General features: G+C 42.1%; 1 protein-coding gene across 1 annotated transcript; it reads left to right on the top strand.

Annotated features, from left to right (window-relative positions):
* The first annotated feature begins 52 nt into the window (after positions 1-52).
* LOC145491502 (membrane metallo-endopeptidase-like 1) lies at positions 53-18095 on the top strand. The gene is made up of 18 exons (XM_081470747.1): positions 53-191; positions 620-871; positions 3998-4063; positions 4822-4935; positions 5115-5240; positions 8288-8427; positions 8934-9162; positions 11213-11311; positions 11600-11677; positions 11826-11926; positions 12782-12840; positions 13123-13174; positions 13622-13689; positions 14100-14224; positions 14650-14715; positions 15144-15239; positions 15729-15805; positions 17189-18095. Exons 1-18 carry the CDS (start codon positions 141-143, stop codon positions 17286-17288), a joined length of 1899 nt encoding a protein of 632 aa, XP_081326873.1. The 5' UTR covers positions 53-140; the 3' UTR covers positions 17289-18095.
* Positions 18096-18138: the final 43 nt, after the last annotated feature.

The following is an 18138-nucleotide window of genomic DNA, read 5'->3' as shown; positions in this document are numbered from 1 at the left end:
TCATTTCCAATCAGTTGGACAAGAATGTGGATCCATGTGACGACTTTTATTCCTACGCATGCGGAGGGTTTTTCAAAGCCCATCATCTCAGTGCGGAACAGAGTAGCGAAACTGGCTTCACTATCGTGAACGACGACAACATGGAGGTTTTGCGACAAGCTATGGAGACTGCTGCTTCTAACTATTCACAGGTTTGTCATGAGTAGTCTAGGACGCTTAACCAGATTCAACCGTATTGAGAAAAACGTTGCCCGAGGTCTTGAGTTGCCTAACAACCCGTAACCGCAGCACTTTTATACCATATTTGGGCAAGCCGGTGCATAAATTTTCCCGCATTTATTGCCTGATTTCATGTGACAAATAGAAATACCAGTTCTTGCACTGGAAAGGCACCAACTTGGCGTCTTCATAGAAAGCTCTATAAATTTGGGTGGAAAACTTTTCCAAATAACGTGCACGGGGCCAAATCTTTGCGAGGTTGTTGATACATCAATCATCTATCAAATCCCAGATTCTTGACTTCATTTATTGAATTGTTACGATTTTTATTTATGATGGGGCGACAGTGGAGACCAGCATAATTTGATTAAGGCTGGTTAAATACCATCTTCCCTTGTAGAGTTCATCTATCGTGAAAACTGCCAAGATCTATGAAACATGCGTAGATACCGCTGCAGTTGAGCGTCGAGGGATTTCACCTTTGGAAAGCTTGATAAAGAAGTATGGCGGCTGGACAGTGACTGGGGGTGGAACGAACTCATGGACAGTGGCAGAGAAAATGGGCGCCGTTCTAAGAGACTTGAATGTACAGACCTTACTTTCAGTATCCGTTGCTACAGACCCACAGAACTCAAACCAACACATTCTTCGTGTGAGTATAATTACGATTTCTACTACTGTTTGTTCGCTTTTATTATTTAGCTCTTTTTAACCGAGCAGGAGGTCTGTATGTGAGAATCTTGACCGAGGTCGTGAGTACAGACCGAACGCAGTTAAGTCTTCACAAACGACCGAGATCAAGATTCTTCCATACAGACCGACTAAACTCGGTTAATAAGATGTTTATTGTATGGCAAACAAGAACAATTTAATTCATTTAATGTAACTGGTTTGTACTAGCTGACATTTTGCTTGCAAACGGTGATGAGCCGAACTAAATTCTGCCAGAGTTTGCTCGTCCTCTTTACTTTTTTTCTCATCGGGCTTTTTGGCACTCCCACAAATAAAAATTGTTAGAGGAAAATAGTAAATATTTTTGCATTTTAGTTTGCACCTTTCTCACCTCGAAATGTAACCGGTCTCGATGCCGGTCTAGTTGGGAAAATATAGACCGCTTTCAATATCGATTTCAGCCGATCAAATTCCTGAATTCTGTAGTTCCCAGTCCTTGTGAGACACAGCCATATAATAACATGGTATCTAAATGAGCAGCAGATTGGGATTTAGTGAGGTAAGTTATGGTAAGGTTTGTTGGGGCAATGCAGATTACGGCACGTGGAAAGGTAGGGTAGGGTATGATGCGGCGCTTAGGAAGGTTAGGTATGGTAGGGAAGGACAAGGTAAGATAAGGTAGGGTAGGGTTGGGTTAGCTAGGTTAGTCAACAACAACGTCGACGGTAAGCTTTATTTGCATGGACATAAATTGTTACAGCATTGCGAAACTATAAGATAATTAAAGACAAGAAGAAGAAGAAAAAAAACTAACAACACTTACAAGAGAAAATGACACTAAACAAAAGTTTGACATTAATTCGTTTCGCTTGTTATTATATCAGTTTGTTGGATTGTATTGTTTTAGATATAACATATTTATTGTATTGTTTTAGATGCAACATATCAAAACACGAGAGACAGTGTTTGACCACATTTCCAAACACCGAGAAGAGAGTTGAAATTTTAACGCACCGGAGTATATTTGACTGGCTTTGAGGTGTTTGATACATGTACTCAATCGAAACTAAAACTGAAGAGAAAACGGAGAAACAAAATCGTAAACATCTATGCCAACTAAGGTCATACGTCCAAACACCTTCACGGTCTTGATTTTGCTTGTTTAAACTTGATGAATTATCTACGTGTTTTTATCATGGAATCATGAATTTCTTGACCAGAGTTGGAGTGAATTGGGAGTAGGTCGCGCTATCTAAATGGCTGACTAAGTTAATTTATGCTGACCTCAGTTAATAATAGCGTTGATGCGACCACAGCCAGTATAATAACCGCAACAACAGCATTATTTCCATGCCTTTAATTTGTGCCAATAATTTAACTATAAAACATTGCGATGAGACATAAGTTAAAACCATCACGGTTAAAAACTCTAAAAAAACTCTAAAAAACTCTAAAAAGCGACGACGTTTCGACGTTTACTCAACGTCATTTTCAAGTCAAAATGAATAAGAAAGCGTTATTTGAATATAAATGCACAAAACAAATCCTTAGAGACTTAAATAAAACACTATTAAATGCGAGAAATATTTGCACGCAGTGTCACGTAAACAGTTTAGCACGAACGGAGTCCTTCTGGGTATTTAGCCCAGGTTTTAGCTCCTTAATAAACAACATCTCGAATATTAAGCAGTCAAACTTCGATCTACATTTCCTCAAAATCGAGAATTGTTTGTCCATGGTCTTCCAAGTGTCTTCCAATTGCAGAATGTTTATGCTCGCCAATGCGTTGGTGCAAGTGTCGGGTTGTGTACCCGACATAATCTGTGTCGTACAGATCACATTGAAATTTGTAGACCCAAGTGGAGAGCCCATGGCAACGCCCTCCACTTGTTCGTAAAGTGTACCATCAAGTTGAAAGAGTTGGTTTGTAGTTGCAAGCTTGAGCAATTCCATAAGTTGGTCTTTGTTGAGGTTTAGATTGTAGGTGTTATTTAACCAGCGATCAGCGATATCTCCGAAGATATCAGAAACATCCCTGTTGATGCTGACCATATACTCGTATCATACGACGTGACAGCTCTGTTTACCAATGTTCCTGCTCACGAAACCATCGGAATACTTGCCGAAAAAGCTTTTGCTGAAAACTGGTTTAATAACACCTACAATCTAAACCTCAACAAAGACCAACTTATGGAATTGCTCAAGCTTGCAACTACAAACCAACTCTTTCAACTTGATGGTACACTTTACGAACAAGTGGAGGGCGTTGCCATGGGCTCTCCACTTGGGTCTACAAATTTCAATGTGATCTGTGCGACACAGATTATGTCGGGTACACAACCCGACACTTGCACCAACGCATTGGCGAGCATAAACATTCTGCAATTGGAAGACACTTGGAAGACCATGGACAAACAATTCTCGATTTTGAGGAAATGTAGATCGAAGTTTGACTGCTTAATATTCGAGATGTTGTTTATTAAGGAGCTAAAACCTGGGCTAAATACCCAGAAGGACTCCGTTCGTGCTAAACTGTTTACGTGACACTGCGTGCAAATATTTCTCGCATTTAATAGTGTTTTATTTAAGTCTCTAAGGATTTGTTTTGTGCATTTATATTCAAATAACGCTTTCTTATTCATTTTGACTTGAAAATGACGTTGAGTAAACGTCGAAACGTCGTCGCTTTTTAGAGTTTTTTTACAGTTTTTTAGAGTCTTTAACCGTGATGGTTTTAACTTATGTCTTATCGCAATGTTTTATAGTTAAATTATTGACAAAGCCTATTCTTTTACGTATTTTAATTTATGCGACGGAGCAAAACAGAAAATAACAATAACGTAAGAAAAACGAGAGACGCAAATGAAGTTAGATCAGTCTGATTTTGATAATATATTTTTGCTTAAATCAAAGCATAAGGAAATTCAGCACCATTTATTAATTCTTTGGTAGCTTCTCGATCCAGCTGTTGGAGACAATTATTGTAAGGGTACTGAAGGGGGTGTGGGGCAGGGTATGATGACATCATTAACTCCACCCGGAGTTTCTGAAGTAGAGTAACATACTCACCCTTCATTTTCTCTTCATTCTTATTTTCTGTTTTTAGGTCAGTTTTTCCTCGTTGGGACTGGGTATAGGTTACTATTTTGATTACTCAAGTGAGGGACAAAAGGTTGGTAAGAAAACATTGTACTATGGGTCCCAAGTCGTCGAGGAGATAGTCGAACTCGTGTCGGTGAATGAGATTTGTACTAGTCTTTATGGCTGTATCAAGGGCGTTGCTAGGTGCGGGCGGGAAGGGGACCTGGGGTGCCCGTGACCTCCCCTTCGGAAGCCTTTTCTTAAGCAAACAACCTACAACATGTGGCAAAAACGGAGGAGGTCGACAAGACAATCTGGTGAGCACCTGCACTTTGACACAGTGTGACACCCCTTTGAAAAATCTTGGCTACGCCCCTGTGTATAGATGTATGGATAGTCAAGCGAAACATAAACAAAACTTAAAATTCCTAAGTACAAAATACTGTTGTTAAGTAGAATTGCCCAGCGTACAATCTATGCATGATTCTCAGTCCATAGTCGATATTCCAAAATCCAAAACGAACAAACAGTAGAGGTTACGAGAATGAACTAGCAATAATAAATTTTGCAAGTGAACCAAAAACAGCGAATATCACCGCTTTTGAGTGCTTGATTTTACATTACCACACTAAGCGATTGGCATATAAACCTCACGCCACTTGTCATTCAGTCAGTAATGAACCCAAAGCAAACGTGACACGCTCGGACACATTCTCCTGCACTTTACATCGTATGCGTCGGGTACTTTGAGGTTTGTTTGGTTTACTGGATTCTGCGTAATTTGCAGTAGTGAGAGTGATTACTTTCCTTCTATAACAAAAGCCGTTTTTGTCATTATTCAAACTACAGATCCGGGAGGCGTACAAAACATACATGAAAACAATAGCACGTCTTCTTGGAGGAGGGGCGGCTTCCAATCGGAAGATGATGGACATATATGATTTTGAAAACAAAATTGCTCAGGTAAGTTTATGAAAATCCAGAATTTAGTATTGACTAGTTAAAGTGTTCAAAATAGAGCGATAAAGTAACTTTGATCCTCGTTGTGAAATATCAAAGCCTTCCAAATTATGCCATTTAATGTGACACTGAACCTCTCATTTTATATTTTCATTATTTTCTTCTCATTTCTTTTTTTCCAGTCAGTAAGTCCAGAAAGAATCTCAGGAGATATAATTGAATCACTTAGGGATGACCACCGATCAGGTCGATCTTTCGACTCCTTGGACAAAACATTAGATGACTTTTGTACGGACTCAACCTTCAGTGTACGTAGAACAGCAATTCCCTGTTCACTCTGTTGATCAAAAGCCCGATGGAATCGCTATCATCACTTCGATCTCCTTGCCATCAATGTTTTCCTTATTTAAGGTTGCTCACTATAGTTTTAAGATCGCATGAGCGCTGAGGAAGTAATCTGCGCGCGCTAAAAGGAAAACATCAGTGTTTTTCGATTTTTTATTACGTCAACATGAGCACAAAAAGCAAAACTGACACTGAATTTTCTCGCGTTTCTTTCGGTGAAATTCCATAAAATTTGGCAGATTGGTAGTAAATATTTTACTTTAGTCGGAGCTCGTTTTTCAGGGAAATCTATTAGACCAGATTGTTTGAGCGGTAAAAGACATAAATTTGAAAATATCGAAAAAACTGCCTTTACAAACCCTACTTTTTTCGTGTTTAAAATTCGTATCCCGCTGGAAGCGATGTGATGTAAAAATTTTGGAAGATTTCACCGAAGGAAATTCATGAAAATCACAAATAAAGCCATAAAAACAGTAAAAAACACAATTGTTTGGGCTTTTATAATTTAAGACTAAATCTCAAAATTTTAACACAAATGATAGCAAACAACTATTTAATCATTGCTTATTACATGTAATGACTTTGGACTAGGTGTGAAAGCGAATGCAAAAACAGCATTCAAAATATAACACTTACGCGCGGAACGCCATAAATGATTACCGTATGTAGCCACCTTAATAGCTCTCACTGGGAAGATGAGAAAAAAGGTTCTACTGTCGTCGAGTGCGCGTTGGGATTGTGAAATTCTAATTATGAGTAAATGCTTTTCCAATCGAAACATGGCAAAGACCTCGCGTGATTTTCATGGCTCTTTTATCTCTGTGATGATAAATGTGGCGAAACCTTAGGCGAGTGAGCTTGGCAAAGTTAATGAACGCCATTAACTCACCACTCACCATTCGCAATTCACCACTCGCCACTCGCCCCTCGCCACTCGCCACTCGCCACTCGCCACTCGCCACTCGCCACTCGCCACTCGCCACTCGCCACTCGCCACTCGCCACTCGCCACTCGCCACTCGCCACTCGCCACTCGCCACTCGCCACTCGCCACTCGCCACTCGCCACTCGCCACTCGCCACTCGCCACTCGCCACTCGCCACTCGCCACTCGCCACTCGCCACTCGCCACCCGCCACCCGCCACTCGCCACCCGCCACTCCCCACTCGCCACCCGCCACCCGCCACCCGCCACCCGCCACCCGCCACCCGCCACCCGCCACCCGCCACCCGCCACCCGCCACTCTCCACTCGCTACTCGCCACCAGCCACTCTCCACTCGCTACCTGACACCCGCCACTCACCACTCGCCACTCGCCCCTCGCCACCCGCCACCCGCCACCCGCCACTCGCCACTCGCCACTCGCCACCCGCCACCCACCACCCGCCACCCGCCACTCGCCACTCGCCACCCGCCACCTGCCACCCGCCACCCGCCACCCGCCACACGCCACTCGCCACTCGCCACTCGCCACCCGCCACCCGCCACCCGCCACCCGCCACCCGCCACCCGCCACCCGCCACCCGCCACCCGCCACCCGCCACTCTCCACTCGCTACTCGCCACTAGCTATTCTCCACTCGCTACCTGACACCCGCCACTCACCACTCGCCACTCGCCACTCGCCACCCGCCACCCGCCACCCGCCACTCGCCACTCGCCACTCGCCACCCGCCACCCGCCACCCGCCACTCGCCACTCGCCACCTGCCACCCGCCACCCGCCACTCGCCACTTGCCACTCGCCACCCGCCACCCGCCACTCCCCACTCGCCACTCGCCACTCGCCACCCGCCACCCGCCACCCGCCACTCGCCACTCGCCAGCCGCCACCCGCCAGCCGCCACCCGCCACCCGCCACTCGCCACTCGCCACTCGCCACTCGCCACCCGCCACTCCCCACTCGCCACTCGCCACTCGCCACTCGCCACCCGCCACCCGCCACCCGCCACCCGCCACCCGCCACCCACCACCCGCCACCCACCACCCGCCACCCGCCACCCGCCACCTGCCACCCGCCACCCGCCACCCGCCACCCGCCACCCGCCACCCGCCACCCGCCACTCTCCACTCGCTACTCGCCACTAGCTATTCTCCACTCGCTACCTGACACCCGCCACTCACCACTCGCCACTCGCCACTCGCCACCCGCCACCTGCCACCCGCCACTCGCCACTCGCCACTCGCCACCCGCCCCCCGCCACCCGCCACTCGCCACTCGCCACCCGCCACCTGCCACCCGCCACCCGCCACTCGCCACTCGCCACTCGCCACTCGCCACTCGCCACTCCCCACTCGCCACTCGCCACTCGCCACCCGCCACCCGCCACCCGCCACTCGCCACTCGCCACCCGCCAGCCGCCAGCCGCCACCCGCCACCCGCCACTCGCCACTCGCCACTCGCCACTCACCACTCGCCACTCGCCACTCGCCACTCGCCACTTGCCACTCGCCACCCGCCACCTGCCACCCGCCACTCGCCACCCGCCACCCGCCACTCGCCACTCGCCACTCGCCACTCGCCACTCGCCACTCGCCACTCGCCACTCGCCACTCGCCACTCGCCACTCGCCACTCGCCACTCGCCACTCGCCACTCGCCACCCGCCACTCCCCACTCGCCACTCACCACTCGCCACCCGCCACTCGCCACCCGCCACCCGCCACCCGCCACCCGCCACCCGCCACCCGCCACCCGCCACCCGCCACCCGCCACCCGCCACCCGCCACCCGCCACCCGCCACCCGCCACCCGCCACCCGCCACTCTCCACTCGCTCCTCGCCACCAGCCACTCTCCACTCGCTACCTGACACCCGCCACTCGCCACTCGCCACTCGCCACTCGCCACCCACCACTCGCCACTCGCCACTCGCCATTCGCCACTCGCCACTCGCAACTCGCAAAATAACCGGTCCTGTTTTAACGGGTTATTGATTTTGATAACTTTTAAAGTCTAGCCGTGAAAATGATCACGACTTGTAGTGACCAATATTTGTACATTTTTGTCTTTCAGTTAAGATTTATGGAGAATTTCCTGAACGTTGCGTTTTCCCACCAGAAAATAACTTTCAATAGATATGACTCAGTGTATTATCCATCGTCACGGGCGTACCTCAATTTGTTCCAGACTATTGCCAACGAATACCAAAGGACGTGAGTTATTTAGTTTGAAAGGACCATGCTAAATGCATGGATGATAATGTAGAGGACAATAAAGAGGACCTTATTACCCGTACTGTATAGTGCTGTGTTCAGTTCTTCTCTTTATATATTACGGAGAGGCTGTGGAGCGATGAAGAATGCATTCTTAACGCTAGAACTGCTCCGACTGCGTTCACACATTTCAAGGGACCATCAGAAACTCAAGGATCATAAGAACAAATTTACTCCGTCACTAGAAACTCGTTGAACAAGTTAAAACATGCATGAATGTGGTAGATCTATGCAGCTTACTTAACGCCTGAGCGAAAGGAATTTGTTATGTTTGTCAGTCTTTTTATTATGTAACGTCACAGTTGAATAGCGTTGCGAAAACGATGATGAATTACCAAAACGTAGCCAACACGATTAACAATTTGTAACTTGTGTTACGCGGGCAGAATGAAATGTTTACATGCCAGGTTTTACGAACGTTGATTCCTGTTTCCCTTCTACTTTAGATCCGAAGATACTGTCAAGAACTACATAATGTGGCGCGTTGTGGACAAGTACGTTATGTCAATGCCTTCTCAGTTTGTCCAGGCTAAGCGACAATTCCAGAAGGCCATCATTGGAGTGCGAGAATATAAAAGGTGGTCTTACTGTCTGGAGAGCATGATGAAACCGATGGGAATGACTTTAGGAAGATTGTATGTGGATGCGAATTTTGACGAATCTACAAAAACAACGGTAAGATGCAACTTTGAATAACATTCTTCAGGTGTTATGATGGGTTCACTTAACAAATAAAGAAGCCTAAGCCGTGTACTGTGATAAAACACGAGGGACATTTGAGAATACGGGGTTTAAGTTCAATGAACTGCCGAAAATAGCGACCACTCACGATTTTTCGGTAACCCGGTTAGTCGTAATTGATTAATTAGAAATAATCTGTTTAACTTTCACAGTGCAGCTCCTTCATTTGCTTTATGATATAGGCAAAAACAATAAAACACGCTTTTTCTATGTTTTAATTAACAAATAGATTCCATGTTGAAGTGCGTCTGTTCAGTAACAGATCACAGATGACGTCAAAATGTGGTAAGAACAAAAAAGTGGCACACGAGGCGATAGCCGAGTGTGTCAATGATGTTCTTACTACATTTTCACGTGTTCTGTGATCTATTACTGAACAGACGCCCGGCAACATGGAATCTATTTGTTTTATATAATAAAGAAAAAAAAAAGTTGCGGTTTCGGTCAACACTGGAGGCCATTCGATTCGAGTTTTAAATGAAAGGACCGTTGGGGACGGTAGAAATTTGTGTCTTCTGTGGTTGGTTATTCTCAAATAAGTTTAACATAGTGTCGGAGACATCTTATAGCTGCGATACAGTTGGCCGTGAGCTGTAGTTAGCTATACTTTGCTCGCTGCTGTGTCCTGAAACGGACTGGAACATTCGCATATTAAAGCAAGGTTATGTGACTATTTTAAGTGATTTTAAGACGTAATGTTTTGATGTTTCATTCCCAACACCAGTCTGTGTCAACAGAGACTGAGAAAAGTTGAATTGTTTAAATAAATTAATGATATAATAATTTTGTTTATTGGTTTTGTTAAATTCGACACAAAGCAATGGTTTCTCACTTACCTTAAAGTAATTTATTTTGTGTTTGGTTTAGTCTCGCTCGACTGCCGACCGAGACAGCTCGAGTATTCTTCTGAGTCATTTTCTGAAAAAGAAACGGCTTTTTCTTTCTTCTTCTCCCTTCTCGTACCTGTTCAATGTCTCGGCAGGACTTTTTTTGTACTTTATCTTTCGCCCAGTCACGAAAAGTATCATCTAACTTCTCAAAACTTTCGGCCATTTTAAGACACAGAGAGAAAATCTTTGAAATGATGACGTCAATCGTGCGTCTATCTTCTAATAGATCATAGGCAAGAACCACTCAAAATGCGAGAATAACTTGGGTTATTATATAAACTGATAAAACATAGGTTTTTGACCAATCAGAGCGCGCAGGGTCCTATCTATATTATAGAGATATATAAATTATCAGTCCTGACAAACCATCAGTTTCTTAATTTGTTTCTGCAATGTCTATCGCTTACCGTAATTTTTTAAGGAGACAAAAAGCGTTGATGAGGAAAGCGATTTTCTCAGTAAATTACAGTCAAATGAATTATTCCTTGGAGTATTTTTGTTGTGTTAACGGTTTTTTGTTCCTGCAATTGCTACTTTTCCAAACGGCTTTTCTTTGCAACGTTCTTCTGGTTCTCTAGTAGCCCGTATGATTTACAAACAGTCAATACTTAGTGCTCAATTTTAGGTTATTTGCTTTACTTTTTATGTATAAGTTTTGGAAGGGCAAATTTGTCATATTAATTTTACCGCTCCCGATAAAAAGTTACAAATCACATTATAAAGAAACGTAGTCCTTTTATTATCAAAGAAAGACGAGTCTGTAGTGTCAGCGGCTACCCTAGCATTTTGAAGACAGATTAAACATAAGCATGCATGGCAATTTTTCTCGGATAATTCTGTCCAAGGGGGCAAGGTGCTTTGAGGTTAACCCTATGTGAAGCACCAACCCGTAAAATAAGGCCAGACCACAACACCGGGGACTCCGTGCCCTACACTTTCCGCTAAGTGTGTGAGTTCTTTAACGTCCCCTGATAATCATGTAACACTGAAGATGCAGGAGACGGGGTGATTGCTTTTCCGTTTTTCTGTTATGTCTCTAGTTGCAGTAAATCAGACTCCAAGCTTTGGTGATTCTTTTTATTATCATTTTTTAGGTAAAAGACATGACTTCTCGTCTTCGCAAAGCTTTCATTGATAACCTTAAGTCTGCAGACTGGATGGATTACGAGACAAAGCAATCCGCCGAGGAAAAGGTACAGAAAAGCCAAAAAACTATCCCGCAAATTCATAGGTCGTTTCATTATTTAGTCGTCCATAATCTTTAGTTAGTTCTATTTAACCTTGGTGTATAGAAGGCACCGCCAGGCTCTTCTTCCCCCAACAACATTATCATTCATGAGGAACAATGAGAAGAGCACAGCCATAAAAAGTACAGAAAGCACAGACAAATCTAACAACGAATGTTTGATCTTAGGACATGGTACATTATTTAGGTTGTCAATTTATGTAATAAAACCTTGTTTTGTTTTTCGTCGATCCAGGCCCGTGTAATCAAAGAGGATGTGGGTTACCCTCCTTATATCAAAGACGACAGCAAACTTGACACCCATTACGCAACGGTGAGTAATCACCCACACACCAGATTTGTCTTTGTCCTTCTGATCAGCAGAGTCTGCATAAGATATATTTGTCTTATCTTCTATGATACCTCATTCATATAACTACTGTTCACTTGATGTTACTCTGAATGTTTGTTTTTTTCCTCAGTTAAACGCAAGCAGTGATTATTTTGAAAACAACGTGGCAATGAACAGAATGATTGTGCAAAAAAGTTTTGACGTGCTTCGCGAGCCGGTCAACAAAGATTTGTAAGAATGAAGCTCTATGGGGCTTTTATTTGTTAAGTACATACCGTGGAGAAACATTTACTGGATTCGTAGTTTTTATGGGTCGAACAAAGTAGATTAAACTACATCTGTATAATTTAGAAAATTTGCGCAAAGTGTAATAGGCCATTTTCGAAATATTCTGATATGGCGTCGAGGCTTGGCGAGCTAAAACAAGAGAAATCCTTTGTTCATCCTTCAATCTCGATGTTATTTTTCCCTCAGCCTCGTTGCCATGTGAGACTTTTAAATACTTCAAAAATGGCTCATTGCACGAAGCCTTAATCCGAAGCCCCGTGCTTACAAAATTAATAGAAAACAGGTGTGGTACATTGCTAGTCTGTGCATTGATATGATTTGAGAAGGCTGTAGTATCTTTGACTATATATTCAGTGAGAATCTTTGTTGAGTTAGTGACGTACGGCGCTGGCACATTCAGTTCTAACTCATTCTGACTCTGGCAAAAATCAGGAAGTAGAACAAGGAAACTAGTACTATTTCACTTGCTTTGTAAAATTACATAACTGTGTTTGTGAGAGGAAGGAAACATGTTGTAAAACATGCGAGCACTAGGTGCTCGAGTCACGAGCTCGAGTAAACGTGGGTAAAGTTGACTTTCACTTGCAGGAAACGAGAGTTAACTTTAACTAACACGTGCAGGGAACTCAGGCTGATAAGTAACCGATACCACAGTCCTGGATACACTTTGTCCACGAGGCAGTGAGGACGTACTACATCATGATTATCTTCTCTTCTGCTACTTCTCTGTGCTTTGCTACCATTTGCAGCGTCATGCTGTATTTCTCATACCGTTTAACCATTGCATGCTCTCCTTAGATGGGCCGAAAGTCCTGCAGAGGTCAATGGATATTACAGTCCACAACAAAACCGAATAGGTGGGTTAATTTTCATCATTAAACATGACGTTTTTTTGGAAACTGGCCGCTGTACTTCAAATAAAGAGAATAAACATCAAAGAAATAACATTCGGTCTACAAGAACAAATTTTCTTTTTGTTTCTCAAACATTCTTGCCAAATTAAAGGCTTTGGATATTTACCTCTTTAAAAATTGTTCAGCTAGATGATGCAGCACGGCAAACGTCTAATTACTAAAAAATTGTTGGTAAATCTATATAATTAATAATTATTTCGTCTTATTATTGTTTTTTCTTCGCAGTATTTTTGGCTGGAATCCTGCAATCTCCATTTTACAGAAAAGGTTACCCAAAGTAAGTAATAAGGAAAACGTTCACTAGGATGCTAAGAAAGACTGGTATGGGGTCAAGAGATACACGAACTATTTTCTTTCCTCTTTTCTCTCTGGTCGAGTTAATAACACGACAAACGTAACTATGTTAATGCTCTTTGCGCGATCAGAGAACTTGTTAACTCAAAAACTGTTTAAGTTAAACTGTTTTTGAAACTGATCTAAAAAAGTGTTTTGGGTGTTATGTTAAAGTGCTATGATTTAGAGATCAGAACACCTTTTTTAATCAGTTTCAAAAATAGTTTTTAACTTAAACGTTATTAAAATTCAAAACAAATTCAGACTGTCACATTCGACGTTGCCCATCAACTGCTTGCCACTCATTGAGAGCCGTTCTTGTACAATCAAAGTTGCGTGGAGTACAAGAAGTTATCTCAGTAAAACTCAGTGTACGATGCTGTCCTTCTAGATATCTCAACTATGGGTCATTGGCGATGATCATTGGACATGAAATTACTCACGGATTTGACAGCAGAGGTAGCTATAGTTATATATAATGAATGTCAATTAATTTGATCAGTAATTGGTGGGTTATCTGTAGCTGCACCCTACTTTCCATTCCCCTCCTATGCCTTTCCGGAATGTTTGGTAGGAGTGAGACGCCCAGACTGTAAAATCTCTAGGTCTATTTATGACTAAAATGTATGTTTTCCATACCGTATTCCAAAGCTGACCTCTCAAACCTGTACCATGATTCAAACTTCATACTTGTATAGGGTATTTGACTGTCTTTCTAGAAGTCTGATGGAAATTCGCAGCAGGCACTGTTCAAACTTTTACAACGGGAGATTATTACCCTCGTCAAGAGCCGTCATATTACTCAAATATTCCAGGATAAATTGTGGAATTTCTAAAAGCTGTTAATAATGAATAATTTGCATTTTTAGGGCGGTTGTTTGATAAAAATGGAAATGTGAAGGATTGGTGGTCTTTCCGTTCGAAGCTGGATTTCGTGGAAAGAACTGAATGTCTAGTAAATCAATACAACAAATACCAAGTATTTGGAGAGAATGTAAGCAAGACAAAACTTCACACGTTGACAACGTACTAAAAATCCTAATTAGTGGTCACACAGTCTTTTGTCATTTCATCACACATTTACAGTTAGAACCACTTTGATTTGTAAATTATACTCCCTGAAAGTACTGCTCAATGGCTTTCTTTTGATCATTCCCGGCCCAGGTCATTACTCTTTCACACTGTCAGCTGTTAGAAGATAAAAGGGCTTCATACATTTTGTTTGACATGCCTCCACCATGTTCTAATTACAATCTGACATATTCCACCCACATATTGAAAGTTAGCTAGAACCTCCTTTAAATTGTATACCTGCTTAATACATTGTTCTTTAATAGTCCCACATTCCATAGGATCCCACCCATAGACTTGAAAGTTAGAAGACGTAAAACAACTTTGTCTTGTATTATTGTTTTGCAGATAGATGGCAAACAAACTTTGAATGAAAACATAGCTGACAATGGAGGGATAAAGCTTGCTTATGAGGTAAGCCATCATTTAAGTAATTTATTTTCTGATTCTAGTCAACTGAAGATAAAGTTGACATGTTTATCTAATAGCATATAAAGTACTTACCTTTCCTAACGCGTTTTAGACTGGCACAAAGGGATAAAAGCAAAAAAAAATAAGGGCCGAAGTAAAAAAGCGGACAAAACAATCCCTTGTGATCCTCTATGACATCGAACAGTTACCATCTTGGATCCGCTATCTTGAATATAGTAAATGGAACGTAACTGTCTAGAGGCCAGCCTCTTTCCATTTATCTTGTAATTTTCTACCTGCAACCGAAATCAAACTTTATTCAATCGTTAAGCGTTTTTTTTTTTATTACTGAAAGGTCATATGCTTGTTTGGCACTCAACACCTTATACATTAACAATTTCCTTCTTGATCCACTCTAATTGAATATTTAGGCTTATCAATCTTGGGTCAACGACAATGGAAAAGAGGAACGGTTGCCTGGCCTGGATTTCAGCGTGGACCAGCTTTTCTTTATCGGATATGCTACGGTAGGCTTGCCACTCTTTGGCACTTGAATTCTTTTTAATTATTAGACGTTGTAGTAGCATGTAACGTTGGGTAAAAGGTAAAAAAAGTGAGACAAAATGAAACTGTTTTGTTAGCCCAATTTTCCCTTGGAGGATCTTGTTGCTTAGTAACCATTTCGGTTGCGTCATTACTGGGTCAAAATTGGTCTCGTTAATTTGTTATGGACAATACAAGATTGGAAAATGATAATGCACGAGCAGTTTGGACCAATAATATCACTGCATAAAGCAAATAATAATCGTTGTTAACCCAACAAACTTCCCACTATACCACCATGGACTCGTCTCTAATTTGAGATGAAAATTCTAACTAGGACTTGGTAATAAGAAGGTCAACCTCGCATACTTCAAGAATAGGTAACATTTGTCCTCTGACGTATGAAAGTCGTTAGTCGGAAAGTATTTTCTTTACAGCAATACTTCTAACATGACTCTGTTTCTTCATGTTAGCCATGGTGTAGCGTCTACAAGAAGCAAGCTGCTCTTTTCCAGTTGAAGAATGACGTACATTCATATCCAAAATACAGGTATGAATCTTTCAACTCTTCAACGCTACGTTTCGTGGTTATCATGTTTGTGACACAATAGGTTACCATAGCATCAGTATGACCTGCTAAAACCCCCCTTAATTTTAGCTTTAAGTAGTAGAAGTCTTTATTAAGAATTCAGTCACAACATACGTGTGGCTTTACAATCAATAACAAACTAAGCTAAACTAGAAAAAAACCTATCATATGTATTACAAGAAAAATTTTAAATTTTACTTATATTTCAAAAACGGCACACTGAAAGTTTTTTATATTGTCAAATTTTGATTAACAGAATAAAACACAACTTTTGGCAAAGTCTAAAAAATTCTTTTCATAAGGTTCGGAGCCAACTTAAATTTTCAAAACTTTAAGGCGACTCTCAACTCCGTAGACAGATATTTTGAAACCTCTGCTAAAGGTTACGTCTTATCTTGCTAATCAAAATTTGATAATATATACAAAAAAACATTCACTGTGCCTTTTTCGAATAGCATGCTCTTAAAGCTACAATTAAGAGCGTTTTTAGCATGTCATACAGGTACTATGGTAACCTATTGTGTCATAGAAATGATAATAACGTGTTCACCAATGATTGGGCGGTCTATTTATACCATGACTATAGCATCAATTGATAAAGAGTGCATAATTATAATTTATTACCCATAAACTCTATCTCTTGGAGAGTGCTGGAAACTGTTTTGAGCCACCATGAGCTAAAAAAAAAACAACATATTTTTAAAATATGTTTTTTTTGTTAACAGAAAAATTAAAATTTTAAGCTTAGTCCCCGGCGCATCGAATTCAAGATGATTTCATCTAGTATGATAAAAATGGGTAGACAGACCTTGATTGTTGGAGGTTGATTGGCAGCAGTTCGTCTCCGTATCCTGGCATCATGATGACAAATTGATATGCCGACTTGGTGCCCGCCTCCCTGGTTTGTTAATATTTCTGCCTTAAGAACTTGTGCCTAACTTTGTATGGGAAAATTTTAACTGATCTGAACTTGGTACAGTATTTCAGGCATTGTTCAATTCTCCGTTAGCTTTTGAGCCAGCAGATGTTGAGACATTTAAAGACTAATTTTAGCCGTCTCTCTTTACGGTAGTTTGCTTTCATATTTGACTATTAGCTTTTAGGCCGTTTCATGGATGATGGTTAAACCTCATGGACATTACAGACCCTCAAATAACCTTCCTTTGGGTCTGTGTTGTCACGCCGTTATGCCAGAAGTAGACACGATTTGTTGTAGACTAACGTTATTAAAATTGGTTGTGCACTTTCTACCCCAGAGCAACATGCTATCTTTGAATCACTTTTAACCATTTTAGAGTCCTCCTTTGAGTCTTGTTTGTTCACATACCTTCCATTTTTTCGCAGGGTGCTTGGTCCGCTGTCCAACTTTAAGAAATTTGCAGACGCGTTTGATTGTAAGCGTGGAAGTAATATGAACCCGTATACCAAGTGCTCGGTGTGGTAATCTCGGGTCGTTATTTCTACTTTTGCTCGTGGTTAATTCTTACATCTTGGGCATTTTTACAGACCATTTTCGTATTATCAGTATTGGAATAGAACCGTAGCTTACAACTGAGGCTAATGCGGAAAGTCTTCAAATGCAAATGACATTAGTTTCGTTTTAATGATATTCCGCAGCTTGAGCCTCCATTGCAAGTTAGTTACAGTCCAATACCGAGAATACGAATATGGTCTATTGCAATAACGTAACGGGTACAATGTTAGAGGGTCTGGATAAGTTGCTGACTGGAATCTAAGCTATAATTTCAGCCCATTTTTTAAGCTCTTAATAAGCGTTGTAGCTCTCAGACCTCAGGTGTTTATAAAGCCAGAGTCATTTCTAATCTTACAGTAAAAATAAAACCAAGTCTTATCAAGACCCTGTTAGAATGAATAGCAACGTTAAGTATGCGCAGTTCCATTTTCCGTGAGACTACAGTGAACTCACTCAAACGGACGCAACTGTGGAAAGTCCACCCGTTATAAGGCATACATATGGCTAGTCTGGGCCACCTTAAACTCGAGTATTTCTATCCAAACTTTTAAAATCTTTTTGAAAAGTTTCAAACTTCGGGCCGTTTTACTCCGCCCTCATTTCAGGAGTGAACAGTTTATAATTTTGCTCAGTTGCTAGGCAACCTTGTTTAGTCACGTGGCAATAAGTTATTGAATACGAGGACGGAGGTCGCAGCACTCATCAATATTCAAAACTTGACGACCACGTTTAATATGGATGGCCTCCTTGATTTTTATCTCTTAGCTCCCACGGGTTCTCGATCTGAACGGAATTTTTTTTTTTTGAGGGGGTGGGGAAG

The sequence above is a fragment of the Orbicella franksi genome, chromosome 6, assembly GCF_964199315.1.
Source record: "Orbicella franksi chromosome 6, jaOrbFran1.1, whole genome shotgun sequence".
Classification (NCBI taxonomy): Eukaryota; Metazoa; Cnidaria; class Anthozoa; order Scleractinia; family Merulinidae; genus Orbicella; species Orbicella franksi.
The sequence above is the reverse complement of the archived record's forward strand: the minus strand, read 5'-3'. Positions and strand labels throughout refer to the sequence as shown.